Genomic DNA, 16,354 nt, shown 5'->3' with positions numbered 1-16,354 from the left:
CATCTATGCATGAAGATTCAGGTGTTTATAGGGGTGATGATGATGATGATGATGATGACCCTCAATTTTAACTTGTTCCAGTTTGTTTTGTTTTTTTTCCTGTTGTATCCTAAATTAGGATGTATGAGTCTACTTTCCAGAGTAGAAAATATGCAATTTTACAAAACTATGCAATAATAATATCCTATGTTAATTAGTGTTACATACTCTATGTCCTGCGTAATATTTACAATTATGATTCGAACAGCTGACTGGGAAGATCCCAGTTAGTGTTATATATTTACAATAATGAGACATACCTTTTGGACACAGTTTAGCTTTAGTTTTCAGGGTTATCCCAAATTAGGATGTATAACAGTTGACATTTTTTTTTTTTTATAGATCATGCAGCCTCTGTTCTTGTTAATCCTATTCCCCATTGGATGTTTACAAGTTTTTTATTTATTTATTTGGCATAGTTTATTAGTAGTTTTCGTTCTGAACTTAATTAGGATGTTTGGGGGAGAGGGGGTGGTCCTACCTTTTTTATGGCGTTTGTAATAACAACTAATAAGGTTAATAGTGTTATACCCTACCCCCCACGGGACATTTACAAGTACCTCCTGACCCGTTTTTCAGATAATTTGTCAGACGGTCCCTAAAAAAGAAAACAGTCTATTGTTCCAGCAGCCGCTCTGCCCTCGACAGACGGAGGGGTGCAGTGCGGGGCTCGGCCACAGAGGGCGCTGCACGCACGGCAGGCCAGCCACCGCGGCCTTCTCATCTTTTTGTCTGAGAACAGGATCCCTCTGCCGCTCTACAGTGTGTGCGATAGCCTCGGAGCCGCGTCCGTAACACACTGTCAAACCACTCCAAACGAGTACAACCGCGACCAAAAAGCATTAATCGAACACGTCCCGCCATGGCGTGCCTAATCCGCCGGTAGGTCGCTCGTATTTGGGACTGTTCGTTTGGAACTTAGTCCGGGTTTGAATCGGGCTCGCTCGCTGTGTGCATCAGTCTTTATTAGCGAGCTGCCGCTCTTCTTGCTACCAGCTATTTCTTTAACTTTTTAAACACTCAGCCTCACGAATGACTGAGCGCCGGCGGAGTATGGGATCGTTGGTGTCTTAGGAAGCAACCGAAGTGGGCTTTAACCGTTTTTGCATGCAAAAACAATGGCAAATTCGACGGGGAAAAATCTTCCAGATCAGCGAAGGAAGGGACAGGCTTTCCTGGACGAGCTGCGGCAATTTCACCAAAGCAGAGGGTGAGATTCGGGCGCCTTTATTCACACCAAATGCAACTTTCGATTCACGTCGAACGGCACTCTGACTTGCGCCGAACTGTTATTGAGAGACATTTGTGCTCATTTGTGACGTTATCTCCCTAGATCGCCGTTCAAGAAGATTCCTATCGTGGGTGGGAAAGAGCTGGACCTGAACGCTCTCTATTTCAGAGTCGTCTCTTTAGGTGGATTTGCTAAGGTGAGTGGGAACCAAAAGTGGATTTTTTTCCACCCCGCTCTGTGCGGCGTGTGGACCACTTTGCGACTCCCGTGTGGGCAAGTGGGACGAGTGGATCCCCCCGCAGACAAGCCTTTAGTGGGTCGGTGTTGGCCTTGTGCTAGTTTGCCATCTATCTCTATTGCAATGTGCTGCCTTGTGTTGTTGTGCGCTTTCCATTGAGTGCCGAGCGCTGCGAGCCAGAGCGCACTCGGGAGCCACTCAAAATTAGCGGGCACGTTTAACATCGATTATCGCCACTCGGAAAACCCCACGGAAGGCGAACCGTGCCGCCGGGCCGCCGCTCGGCGCTCGGCTGGCCGGGAAAAGACTTCGTTTCCCCCCTCTTTCCTCGCCATTTTCCTCGGCTTCATGGCTGCTCGCAAAATGCAGGCCTCGTAGGCCCGCATAGTGAATACTGTAAACGGCACCACACCGAACCCTGAATAAACGCCTTACCACCAACTAACACATTCCTCCTGTCAGTGGGCACAGTTTGTTGTGAGTTTGGCGTCGTTTGCGTGTTAGGCTAGCGTGGGAAAAGTCAACTTAGCCTGTTAGCCATATTGCTAACTAGCTTCAACTGAAACGTTTAAGTCTTCCAACACTTGTACACACACACTTATGTGTCAAATGTAAATAACAGCGGGACACGAACACATATGCGACATTCTACCGCGCGGTGTGTTCATTCACGTCGTCATTTACGCGGATATTAACCATGTGTATTATTTTTAAACAAAGTTATTGATTTTTCAGCACTCCTTACGGAGGGACCTGTAGATAGAAAACCAGATGGTTCCATCATTGCCGCTCTTTTCCCTCTCTCACAGGTGTGCTTTTATTATGTTTTGTGTTTTTCCTCTAACATCTTTCCTTTGTTTGCAGGTGTCTGACAAAAACCAATGGAATGAACTTGGGGAAGAGTTTAATTTTCCAAGGAGTTGCTCCAACGCTGCATTCGCTTTAAAACAGTACTACCTTAGGTGAGTAGCACGGTTATGCGGCTCTGTGCCTCCCAGGCAGCATGTGGGAAGTGTTTACAAGTGTTAGGATGCAATCAACAGGCGTTTTTCTCCCCCTCGCTTGTTACCAGTGGCTTTATTGTGCAGTGACATAATGTGCCCTTTTGGAAAACAATATGGCATGCGTGTTTTTGGATCACATTTGTAATGAGCCCTTCACTTTTTTTTGTCTGTTTTGTTGTCATGCTGCAGAGATTCATACCACTTGTCAGCTGCTAGTGATGGGAGACTGGCTCCCAGCAACTTAAGCAATGTGCTTGCATTATATACAACGTTAGTTCCCATCATAGGCGTCCAGCATCTGCAGGAAAATGCACCTTTGCAAGCAGGGAGACCCATGCAGCCACTTATGCAACTCTAATTGCTTCAGAGGCAACTGTCTTTGTATTTTTACCTAGTTAACGCTGCAAGGTGGCCAAGTGTAACAGCTATTTTCCCTCCTCTTGCGGCTGATGCTCTCAGTTCCTTTTAAGCTCACAGATGGATACCCATCAGCTTTTATTAGCGAGACAAACCTCTAGTAAAAGTCTTTCTGTTTTGTGTGATTGACAGTATTTTGAACGAGAGACTAGAGCATACAAGTTGGCAGAATGGCGGATGACAAGACGGTCTGTTGTGCTTTTTGCCAGCCTTTACAGTGCATGCATGCAGTGATGGTGGGAAGCTGTCTAACTCGTAGGCTCGGCAAATATGCAGAATTCCAGTTTTGCATGTGCAGAACTGGTCCGCGCAGAATTACGGCTCTCTTTTTAAGACTGATTTAAAAGAATAACCGACCTTAGCTGTAACACGGTAACAAACTCATTTTTCAAATGATGTCCCTCCTTAAATACTCGGTGATGGTGAAATAGGGAGCAGCAAACACAGGGTGACAGCTGAGGGAGGCTGCATGCAGAATATATCATTCTCATGTCACAACAGCCATTGGAACTAATTTGTTGATTTTATCAAAGGAAGTTCGGCGTAGTGGATGTCACAGGCAGTGAGCGGCTCTGAGTGAACACGGCGATGCTCGCCACCCGTTTTTGCTGACCGTGTATGTTCGCTTATTGGATGAAGGGGGAAATTATATATTTTTTTTACCTTTTTAATGTGATCGCCGCAGGGTGAAGGTTTCCTCTTGGCCTTCATCCAGGTCGGAGGTTGTAGACGGGCATACAGGAAGTTTCTAGCTGAAAGACATGAATACTTTGTTGATATTTGCCAACATTAGGTGTTAAACTGGGTGAATCAGTTGAACGACCACGTGTAGCTCCTGACTGCATTGACATTTAGCCACACTGGAATCTTTCAAGACTTTTAGAATTCTTTACAAGTTGATCAAGTTAGCTTCAGGGAGTTCCTCGTTTTGAGAATTAGATCATCATTTGATCTTTTTGAATGTGTTTTATGATATGGTTTCTTTCTTTGTTCAAATCTTGGCTCCGGCCTTTCTATTTGGGTGCTCCGGCTCCCTCCTACGTTCTACAATTATCTATGTTGGGTTCATTTACAACTGTAAATTGATAGGGATGAAATGAAAGATCCGTGCAGTTGAGATGCTGGACATTTGAATCATTGCTTCCATTTTTGAAAATGATTTGTTCAACTTCCAGCTAAAAGACACATTACTCAAAATTTTATATGCACAAAGTTGTGAACTTCAACACATGTAGTGGTTAGCACATCGGCTGATGTGGACCTTACAGTCAAGGTCTCCGGTTAAAATGTCTGCTCAGGACAGGTCCTCTTGAACTCCTCTTGTGAGACGTTTGCATGCTTTTACCACGCTTGTTTGGGTTTTCTCCGGTAGTCTGGCTTCCTCTCACATTCCACAATGCATGGCAGGTTCATTCAAGACTCAAATTTTGTGTGTGTGTCCTGTGATTGGCTGGTTGACTAGTCCAGGGTGTGTCCCATGGCCCACCTATAGTCAGCTTGGCTAGGTTCCTTTATAGCTGTGACCCCAGTGAGGATAATCACTATAGAAAATTAATGCATTGAACTCTTGTTTTCGGGTCATATCAGCAAATTAGTGATGAATGGAACAGACCTCAACTTCCTTCTGTCGGATTGTCCACTCCACGCAATGATGTTGTGTATTTAATTTTGCCCCAACTACTTCAAGAAAAAAGAATCTGGAATTCTTAATGTTACTTGGTTAGTACGCCCATGCTGATCCTTGTATGCTTTTCTTTATTCCTCCTTTTAAAAAGATTCAGTCAAAAATAGACCCGTGACATTTTTGTTACAGTGATGCTTGTTGCCAAAGTTTTGAATGGTCAATCGCACAATGCGCCGCAGCCTCTCACTCGCCGCAGAGCAATAAGCAGCGCACGAGTTCAGTGTCCATTTGATATCTGAATGTCAGCGGTAATAAGCGGAGACGCGTGCCAGAGACATTTCTACAGCTCGTTTTCAAGTCGTTGAAGCGCTACGTTAACATCGAAGCCAGTGAAGGTGCGGCGTCCGTTTCGAAGCGGCTGAACTCGCAATGCGGTTCAAAACGTTGGCTTTTTCTATCGTTTCAGATTCATTATCAAAATTAAAGAACTAGGAAAAAACTGACCATCAAATAAAACGTTTCCCACCAGAGCTGCACGTTTTAAAGCCCTAATAAACCTGATCACAGCTGTAGTGCAATGACCACAAGCCATGTTTTTTTAATGATTCAGCGTTTAAGGTATGACTGTATAACATTGCAAATACTAACTCCTCCTATATGGTTGGTTTATTTGGACCAATCTGTTTCCTCAAGTTCTCTCCCCTGTGACTGCTGCAGCAGCTGCGGAGTAGCTCACCCCTCTATAAACTAATAGTTTGATAGTTTTCATTTGGCTACACTGATATGGACATATTTCTGCCAAAATGTTTCACATGTCCTCAGTTTTGTCTTCTGTAATTCTTTTCACATGATTTTAAAATGTGATATCGTGCTGAGATCCCCACCCTCATGCCCTGATTTTTCAGTGAAACCTCCCCATAATCATCCAGACATGGGAACACACCTTCATTTGAAAATGAATAAAACATGCTGGGGAAATGAGCTCGTCTGCGTCGCCACGGTCTCTCCCAATTGTAAACTTGTGGACAAGTCAGGTGACGCGGGTTAACCTCAGTTTGCCCTCGCTGCCGCTTCCCCAGCGGGAGGGCCGCGGGTCCAGGAGGCACTGACATCTAGGAACCTCTTGCACAATCTATTGGTAGCTCATTGTTCATACTGATGGAGCCCATGATTAAAGGTTTCCTTAGTAAGTAAGGCTAAGATGAAGTATTTTGCTATGTAGTAGCCTCACATGTCGAATGGAGCATGTGAGGAAAATGTGACATTTTAAACTACTATTTATAAAATGGAAAAATATGATAATTGCTTTCAGCTCTACTCTGCCAAAAATGAGAGAAATCATTATTTAGACATTTTCTGCAACATTGATTGTTTTTGTAGGCCAGTAAACAGTTTGAACAGACCTGCTCTGCTGTTGTTTCAACCACAATGAGTTTATAGTGAACCTCCATGGCTTCACCTTACACTGTTTTCCTTTTCACAGTTTCACCTTGTACCTTGTTGCGTTTTGTTCTGTGGTGTCGATCTTAACAGTTGGCTGAAAAAAGCAATTTTTATTCTCTTTCTGTAACTCCCTGAGATGTGACAAAAAACAGCCAAAGACTTGGCTAATAAGAGTGCTAATTGTTAAATGATCCCAGCTGTTGTAAGATTTTTGTATGTAATGCTGTCGGTCACTATCAAATCTTTAAAATGGAATCTATCGTTTATTCCATCGATTAGTCAAATAATCTGTTGTTGTTGTTGTTGTTGTTGTTGTCTTTGCGACTATTGTCCCCTTGGGGGTAGCTACAGCTAGTTGTTCCCATAATTTGTTTGGCACTTCCTGACACAACCCACCACGGATAAAAAAAAAAACAAAAAAACAAAAACAAAAAAAATTGGTCAATCGAGGCTTTTGCAACCGTCATCCACACAGTGCCATAACAATTTGAACATGGCATACCTTGGGGTAATCTGCGACTAGGGTTGCTTGGTTATGAAGAGAATATTAATCACAATTAATTTGGTAATAATTGAAATCACGATTTCAGGACAACCATTTGTTTTTTTGGTACAAAACAAGAAAATGACAAATTTCTTTGAAACACTATAATTATTCAAGTTCCTTTTGGACCAAACAAGATTTATTAAATTAAATAAAAAGGTGCACATATATAAATTTAAGCAACTCAAAATTAATATTAATAATTAATTAGCTTTGTTTATGATTTTGTAATTGAGGTGTGTGATAATCAAACTTGTAATTGAATTTTTATTAATTACACAGCCCCATCTAGGACCGTGAGGCATATACAAATCTGCCAGTGTTGCACAAACAAACAGCAAGCCTGCCTACGAATGAACGTATCCTTTTGATAAGCGCACATGCGACAGTTGACCTGAAAACAGCCACTCAGCAGGTGTGTTTGCTTGTGGTGACTACCGAAAAGTGTTCCCAAATAGCAACGGAGCAAGTTTTTATGATAAATTTTCATCCCAAATGACTTGGTGAACTGTCATGATCGTGGCCATTCTAAGCCACCTTGTGTGCGCGTAGCAAAGAAGAGTTTCACACTTTTGGCTCACAGATGGTTTCTTAGCGAATTATTTTACTATTAAGTGGGAGAAGCAGTCATGGCTGCGTATTGCTTAGCAAACCAGCTTACTCAGGTGTAAAGAAGCTGAGTGTCAACCATTTGACTCTCTTAAGCCGACGTAGCCGTCCTTCTGTTGAAAAAAAAGAGGCTAATTTGTTGTTCCGTGTTCTATTGACTTGACAAAAGCAATTTACGAGCTTTCCCCCACCGGACGGACACCTTTCGTGACCTTTTCTGATTGTCAGCATGTTAATTGCAACAGGTTACATGGTCATTCGATCGTGCTTGTTAGATGTACTTCAGTGTCATTACGTACTTTCCATTTTCAATGGGGAACCGCACAATATACGTCACCACACTTAATTAATATTCATGAGTCTAGCGAGGAGCGTCAAACTCGGCGAGCTAGTCATGCTAGACGGACGGAAACAGTCTACTAGCGTGATGTCTACTGCGCTAAATCTACTAATTCTATCCGAGAATGATATCCCTGGTGCCAAATTCAATGGTATAAACGTCGAAAAACATACTAATGTTCAATTAGTGTGGCAAAAATAACCACTGCCAAAAGAATCGCAGTGGGAAAAACATTTTTTTAACCATACACTTGCCTGCGATGTACGAAACATCGCCACAAACTGGCTGCTACTGTATCATTGGCGACCCCCCAAACATCATGAGGCTCAACCACACAGGAGCTTTGACGACCATCTATGGATAAAGTTAAGCCCTCGTTCACGAGTATGGCTTGAGATCTATCGATCATGGACAACCTGAGGGCTTTTAAGACTTTGTGTTTGTATTTTTGACCTGCCCACAGGCGGTGTCATCCACCACTGACAGCCTCATCTCTCCCTCTTGTCTCCTCGCTGGGCCAAGATTGACAGAGCTGCCTTGAAGTGAAGCTCGGGTTACCACTTTTTGTTGCTATGGCTAAATGCACAAATCATCGGCGGGGACTTTTGTTCAGGGGCTTTTAATAAACAATAGCAATAAATTCGATGGCAGAAGACTGCTGTGGTCCAACAGTTATGCTGTCAAGGAGAAGGTCAGCTCCACTCTGTTGTGAATCAGCCTTGTTAAAGTCTGACTGTATGGAAGGAAAAGGATCATTTTTAGAAAACGCAATTGTCAGCACTTGCTTTTATGTCTGACAACATGCACCAGCTTTGGGCTCAAAAGGAAGAAAAAATACTTTTTCCCCCTGTTGTCAACAATCTCTATGTTCTCAGTACTGCAGAGGAACTCACATCATTGTGAAAGCCTTTTTTAGATCGGCTCACTCACATGCAGATGTTTGCAGCTGTAAAAGATTTTAGTGGTATTATTGCGCCGTCTTGTGCGCTGACCTTTCTATGTGTATGCGCCTGTCATACATTATCAGTGGATGCCGCGGGGGCTGCATTTAGAGCACCAAATCAGTATTTTAGTCCTTAGAGTAATGTTTTGCCAGCTACATTCTGGCTGTGCCAAAAGTGTCTTTACAGTTTTACTCTGTGCTGTCAATCATCTACAATCTAAAGTGTTATTCCAGTTTGGTGCATGAAAGTCATCCTGGGATTATTGACCAATCAGACTCTCCAGAGTTTTTGCATGTCTTCATCCACGTCCAGCAGGGGGCAGTGGACTCAAACACACCAGGGGCAATAAGATGGTCAAGACTTAGTTTTGGTCATTTGAACAAAATGTTTTATTTTTGCTTGTTGCTGCCCACCTTTCACTTCACTTCTTTTTTTTTTTTTTTTTTTTTTTTTTTTTTTTTTTAAAGACAGGGAAAACGAGCAGGTGACTTTTACATCATTACCACACCCATGAGAAACCAGTAATTCTATTCAGTTTATAAAGTGAAATTAACCTATTCTTCCATTCATGTTCATCCACATAGCAACAAAGCAGCTGTATTGTTTATTAGCTAGCTGCAGTTTTCTCATGATGCTGACGTCACATGCTACCTGTGGTGGGAGGGATGGTGTTTTTTTCCCTCGCCACTCGAGACGAGACCAGAAAATCGTTTAAAAGTCTAGGTGTTCGCCACTCTAACTGAATCTAGGTGATATGATCTTCTCTCAGCCAGGCTTCCTGTTAGCCTCTTTGATCTAGAGCATGGTGTGAAGCTCGTGTTTCCTGTTTTTGACCCTTCACCCTAGAAGCATTAAAATCAGTAGACTGGCACCTTCGCCAAGGCAATGCAATCAAATTTAACACTTTGTGCATATAGTTTTAGCATGAAAGGTTATTTATGGTTGTGTAGTTTTTGCATACCGCCGCGTACCCCAGAAAATTTCTATGAACGCGCTGAGCAAGCATCCGTGACATTTTTGGTGAGAATTGGAAGTAAAGTGCAGCTCTTTCTTTGCTGTTGGATACCAGAAATCCATTTCTTTAAATTGCAACACTTTGGTGATATTCATTCATTCATTCGTGCTTTATTTATATGAGAAATATGCCAAATATAAGGTTATGCCTGTGCTATTGGTCGGTTTAAAATTTTTGATAAAAGTCTAAATGGAGGATCTGCTTACATTTCACCGCTATGGTCCACTCACAATGGGGTAAAAATCCTAATTTTAGTTTTATTTACCAGCTTTGCTGATAGTCATGCATTGTTCACTTAAATTAATGGAAAATGGGAGCCTGATTCTGCTATGTTTATACAAGAAAGGAAAATTAAAATCCTTTCTTTAACTGACCCTTGTCCCACACTCTATAAAGGTTCCTTTTATTTCACTACAACCATGTTCTCTATTGAATGCAATACAAATAATTATCACTATCCTACGAGTTTGGAGGGCTCAGAGAAAGTGGGCGTGTTTAGTCCGCATACGCATTGTGGGGGTGGGTCCGCACCTAATGACATCATAACATGAGCACCGGCTCGTTTTCTCAGGTTGGGAGGGGCTGGTGTTTGGAGAGCAGAATGCCCTAAACATTCTCATAGAGGGGCGAATAGAGGAAAACACTTTTTTTTTGGTAAGGAATTAGAATTTTAACATGGCTAAAAGTTCCAAAAAGTTGCTTTTTCACATTACTGTTCCTTTAAAAACTAGTGGTGTCAAAATTATTAGTGCGTTTAATTTTCAGTTAAGTTCCTTTAAAGGAACACGAGACTTGTGAAAAACTGACCAGCTGATCTGAGAAATGGTTAATTTCAACTCTTCCCTGAAAAAAAAAAAGCCAATTTATGTTGATTTTATAGCACTTTTTATGAATATTTTTGCATCAAATACTGTATCGGGCTAACCTTGCTCTCACAAGATGAATTCTCGCGGTATTTGTGAGTTCACAAACTCCGGAGAATACCATCTTGTGCCGCTAACGCAGATAACTGCCATTCCTGAACCACTGGTGGTTCGGACCAATCACAGAGTGGTTTAAACTAAAATTCAGGGAATAAGATGTCAAAGTTATTTGTACTTTTAGTCTTTGTACACAATGCCTAATCCAATACTGGAAAATTATTAAAAGGATACTTTACTTATTTAGCCATTTTTTGGCAGTCAAACATGAATATTTTGCCTATAATAAATTTCCGTAGATATTTTCATTATTTTTTTCTGTCCAATTAGTACCTTTTAAAAACACATTTTGCAATTTGCTGTCAACTGAAAATGATATCACAAGGGCTCAGGTAACCAATCACAGCTCAGCTTGTGACTGTCACATGACCAAACCTAGAAAACAGGTGAGCTGTGATTGGTTACCTGAGCCCTTGTGATGTCATTTTCAGTCGACAGCAAGTTGCAAAATGTGTTTTTAAAGATACTAATTGTATGTGAAAAATAATGAAAGCATCAAATTAATTATAGACAAAATATTAACTTTATATTGCTATAAAGCAGGATTAATGACCACCCCTTACTTGGAAAGCCTGTAATGTACATTTTATTGGACATTTAGAACAGATTCTCTGATTCATGGCCCCTCCTCTGATCGACCCATTTTTACATCTGGTTGCTGCTCTTTCTCCACATAAAACACTTGGAAAACAAGTGTAACTTGGAGTCTGGACCAATGGTTTATTCTCATCATGAATACATGTATCTAGTAGAAAAGGGTATGGATCCCCTCTCTTAAAAATGGCTCCCACCCATCTATAGTCATTATCTGCTTTTGGCCAGACAGCAGTTGATGACGCTGCATTCAGGAGCAGGGCCCTATCTCTCCCGCTCGCCTTGTTCGCTCGCTCTTTCCTCCCCACGAGCGGCGAACACGGTGTATTTATAGTCGAGCGTGTCACCCGGCAGCCAGCGGACGGGGGATTACCTCGGCCATGATGAACAAGCGGGGGCTTCATTCAGTAACAGCCACTGGCTGGCCCGGTCGGTGACTCACGGCCACACAGGCAGGGTTCACCACACTTTCACCGCAGAGGTATTTTGTTGTGTGTGTGTGTGTGTGTGTGTGCATGTTGGTATGACGGAAGACATGTTGCGTTATCACAGCAAAGGAATGACTTAATTGCTCATGTTTGCCAAGTTCCTTGCAAATGTTTGGAGGTTGCATTACTTGCCTGAAGTTTGTAAAGGATGTTCGGATTGGAAGGAGTGTTGCTCAAATACTAGCGCGGAACAGTTAATCAAATTCAAATGGGCATTGCAATGTGGTAGAATGCAGTTTTCAAATCGCAAAGGCTGTAATTTGGCAGGGAAGAAAATGCTTTATTTTTGTACATATGTAGATATTATTTATTTATTTATATAATGTCTAGATCAGTTCAATGCTTAAGAAGTACAGTACACATTTACACATTGTTGAATAAAACATGAAAAATTGAAGCGGTAAAGCCCAAATTTGTTTGCATTATTGTAATCTGATTTGTGATCTGTTGACTTATGTTTACACCACACTTGTCCACAAATTTTTTTTTAATTCCCTCATAAACACTTAAAAGGCTGCAAGTCAAAGTGTTGAGTAAGTTATCAACTCTAAAACTGTCTTAAGCCTAACCTGTAAGACCAGAACATTTTTGTAAATTACCTCTGATATTGATTATTGTAATCCAGATGAATTTGTTTGTATTTGTTAAAAATACATGGGAATGGAAGAGGACTTTGAAATAAAAATTGCACATTAAATCGTAATCACAATAATTGAGAGGGGGGGTTGGGGGTTGCAACATTTTAGATGATTTTTCCAAAATCGTTCAGGCTCATCACACGCTGTCTTGGATTTAAACTAAAGAGGATTTTAACTAATTTTAGTAGGGATGTAACGATAAGCACAATATCGTGATATTAAAACTGCCACAATATCGTCGCCATGTTCACAATATTCAAAAGGAACACATCTGTTAAAAAAGTCAGGTTGATTTCAAATTGTGCAGTTCTAGCACCCTCTAGTGGCTATTTTATTAGTGCAATTTAATTTTAACTGGGGATGTTTTGGCCTTCTATGTTTAAAATCTATGCTAATTGTCAGATGAAGGGGAACCTAATTTGCTCGTGAAGCGCTCAATGTGTGCTTGCATTTGCAAGTAAGTGCCTCGATATTGTTATTAGAGATTGTTAGGTGGTTTATATGCATTGCTGTTATGTACAAAAGCACAATATTGTGCTTGTTTTTTTTTTGTTTTGTTTTTTTTAAAACAATATTGTGACCTTTTTTAAATATCGCCAACCCCACCACAATATCGTGATAATCATCGTATCGTGACCTTCATATTGTGATATCGTATCGTGACGTTTGGATATCGTTACATCCCTACATTTTAGCACACTCAAGTACTGTACAAACACTTATGCACTCCATTTTAAATGGTCAAATACAGTATATGTTCCTCCTCTGGGTGTAAACAAAATTACATTTACAGTAAATCAGTAAATGTACATCTTCAACAAAGCGCTCGTGATTGCAGCTTTGAACGTATTTGCGCTACATAGATTTATAAATCATTGATATTTCTAAAAAATTAATCAGTGGGAAAGGTATCATATATATATATATTCATTCATAGGTCACGATTCGATTCGATACCGATTAATCCCGATATATCAGCTGTCTTGGAGAAGGGAAAGATCCAAAACCTGCTCACCGCTGGTCTACTATGACTTTTCTTCCAGTCGCGACGTGTGACACTCAGGCTTGGAAAGACAGCAGGGCACACTTGGCTTACCACTTTCTTTTCTGCGCAGATACTTGGAAAAGTATGAGCGAGTCCACCACTTCGGCGAGGATGATGACGAAGCGCAGCCAGGGAACACCAAGACCTTTCTTCCTGTCGGCGCGATTCCCACTTCTTACAACTACCAGCAACATGTTGTATCAGGTAGGACCAACGCACTCGCTCTTAAGAGGGTTTTCACCTTATGCTTAGCAAGCTCAGTCGAGCTTAGCGTCCGTCACTGGGCTTGCGATGTTTTATAAGGTAGATGGATTAAAAAATCGTTTTTGTCTGAACATCCTTCTAAAAAAAAAAAAAAACGTTTAATCCTCATGCTGATATGATTACAGTGTCGCATCACTGCATTGGAGCGCTGTGAAATGTATTGTGCACTGGAGTGTAGCATTTTCACAACAAAACATGGCATCCTATTCCATATCCACTTGTTTTACCCAACATTCTCGATAGAGATTACTTTTTTTGGGTAATCTCACTACCAATGCAATTTGATGAAACCTGTCTCAACTTTTTTTTGCAAGAGTGCTTTTATTGTCAATTTCAAGTTGAATAATGTCTCCCAGGTACACTTTGTTGTCCTCTGTGCAGCTCATGAGGCAACATATTGAATGTTGCTTATCACCTTTATTGCAGCATGCTGTTTACTCCACATTTCACCTCACTGCTTTTGCTGTGTTGGACCAGCGCCTGAGAGGCACGCGTTAAGTGAGCGAGTGTTTGGTGGAAGTCGCTTCTGCATTAACATTGATAAATCTTTTTATTTTATTTTGTTTTATTTTTTTTAGAAGAGCGAAAAACATGCATCCTCAGGGTAAAAGCACATCTGAGAGAACACATATTTCTAACTAAACGTTACACTTTGTTGGCTGAGGCTAAAACTGCAATGTTTCACACAGACACACACAATCCGGTACTTTGGCTCCCGCTGAGCAGCTCTGAGGGGACTGACAGACATTAATGATGAAAGGACGAGGGGAAGTGCTTGTTGATTTTTGGCTTGCTTCAGTTCAGATTGGTGCCTTCCATATTTTAGGTCATTAGCCTATGCTCATGGCTTTTTTTTTTTTTATTAGTTTTTTAATATTATATGAAGAACAAATTTTCTCCACACAGTATCCCCAAAAGTAACCCATTTGTTCTGTTCTGACATTTTGACTCCTGATAGATTTTATGACAGCCAGTTGATGGTTTCATTTAAGATGAACTTATTGTTGGAAGTCTTACTTTTTTATTTTGAATGTTGGTGGTATTAGCACTGTGTTTATTGCTAGGAAACAGCCCTTCATTTTATATATATATATAAAAAACACACACACACACACACACACACACACAAAAGGAATTTAAAGGGGAAATTGACTCATTGACCCATTTTCAGCAGTAAAAAGTTCATCACCTACATTATTTTTTGTCTACAATTAATACTTTTAAAAACTAATTTTTCCACTTGTTGTTGACTGAAGATGACATCACCTGCGCTGAGGAAGTAGATAACGACCAATCATGGCTCACTTGTTTTCTGGGTTTGGTCAGCAAACTGTGCCATGATTGGTTGTTACCTACTTCCTCAGCACAGGTGATGTCATCTTCAGTCGACAGCAAGAAGAAAAATTTGTTTTTAAAGGTTTTAATTCTACATGAAAAATGAATTTATCAAATTCATTGAAGACGAGGGGCGGACCTCGAGGGCCGAAGTCCTGCAGGTTTTGGAGGTTTCCCTAAATGCAGTATTGGCTGTGCATTTCTGTTGAGCGGGTGATATTAGCTGTATATATTTTTTTAACACTGAGGATTTTGCTCAATGATGAGTATTTTCCTCACAGGTGACTGTTAATGGATGCTTGAAAGGAGGTGTGAGGGGTGTAATGGTCGTGTTTTTGCTTGATGATCAGAAAGTGTATCCAAATGACACATAAATATGGGGACTGGGGAGTTAGTTTTTTTCCCGGCATTACGTTAAACCCTAAATGTAAAAGAAAATCATGCAAAAGGAAATCTGTTTTAGTCATAGCCCTGCAAGAACTTTGCTAGCCCTTTGCATGAAGCCATGTTGTACAGTCCCTCTTTTGTTCCAGTCCGATGCAGGTGTTCAGGGTCGAACAGCAACTCGCAGGAATTGAATAGAGCAGTTGTAGCTGTAAAAGGAGCTCTGATGATTTACATTAACAGCTAAAGCCTTCCCTCTATTCAGCCCCTCTCAATCATCTAAAAATGTTTTTCGTTTGCGATTAACATCCCTGACTGACACGTTTGCTTTTAATGTAAATCAAAAAAAGACTTTCTTTGAAGCTGAGGCTGCTAAATAATAACACTGATAAAATCTTGCCCTCTGTTGATAATATGTAAATGCTCAAAGCCACCAGCTGACGAGATCAGTTCCTTTAGATGTCCTCTGCAGCTAAAAGCATAAAGAATAAAAAAAGACTCAGCTGTACTTTGTTTGCTGCTGCCGCCTTGGCTTACAAACGCACTGACCTGTGAACAAGGTTAAAACTTTATTTTTTGTTGTTGTTGAAGGGGAGCATTAAACTTGGATAAGGAAAATAAATCAGTGCTTGAATAGCTGGCTGAAGCGGAAGTTACACGTTGAGGTGACACAGTGCCTTTTTTCTTCCTCCAGCTTTATAGCCACAAACAAAAGCCAATCCATCTGTGCTACACTCCATTCGTTTTGGTTTGAAATTTGCATTTCAAGGCTTGTGTCAGTAAGGTGCTCTTGCATGTTGGAAATCTTGGGCTCAAACTGTTTATTTCTGGTGCCAAATTGCATCCTCATCAGAGGAATATGAAACATCTTTTTCTTTTTTACCCTCGTCCCCAGATTATCTCCGCCAAAGCTACGGGCTGTTTACTGATTTTATTCCGCCGTGCGACTACAACAAACTGGTGCTGTCTCTCCTATCGGGCCTGCCTAATGAAGTGGACTTCGCTGTCAACGTTTGCACTCTGCTCTCCAACGAGAGCAAGCATGCCATGCAGCTGGACAAGGACCCCAAATTGGTCACTTTGCTATTGGCCCACACTGGTGTCTTTGACGACTGTACGTTTGCACCGTCATCTCTCCCGCCATTCCAACTTTTGGATGTATAGAAACAATTAATAAC

General features: G+C 41.1%; 1 protein-coding gene across 1 annotated transcript in view; it reads left to right on the top strand.

Annotated features, from left to right (window-relative positions):
- Positions 1–16,354, top strand: part of arid2 (AT-rich interactive domain 2) — a 32,487-nt gene continuing 16,133 nt past the window's right edge. Inside the window, exons 1-6 of the mRNA XM_077499981.1 lie at positions 1–104; positions 1,064–1,249; positions 1,373–1,466; positions 2,373–2,470; positions 13,264–13,397; positions 16,072–16,290. Of these exons, the coding sequence (XP_077356107.1) occupies positions 1,158–1,249; positions 1,373–1,466; positions 2,373–2,470; positions 13,264–13,397; positions 16,072–16,290 (637 nt within the window). The 5' untranslated portion in view covers positions 1–104; positions 1,064–1,157. The remainder of the gene's footprint in view (positions 105–1,063; positions 1,250–1,372; positions 1,467–2,372; positions 2,471–13,263; positions 13,398–16,071; positions 16,291–16,354) is intronic.

This window comes from Festucalex cinctus, chromosome 16, assembly GCF_051991245.1.
Source record: "Festucalex cinctus isolate MCC-2025b chromosome 16, RoL_Fcin_1.0, whole genome shotgun sequence".
NCBI classification, from domain to species: domain Eukaryota; kingdom Metazoa; phylum Chordata; class Actinopteri; order Syngnathiformes; family Syngnathidae; genus Festucalex; species Festucalex cinctus.
Note: the sequence above shows the minus strand (reverse complement) of the source record. Positions and strands in the feature narration are given on the sequence as shown.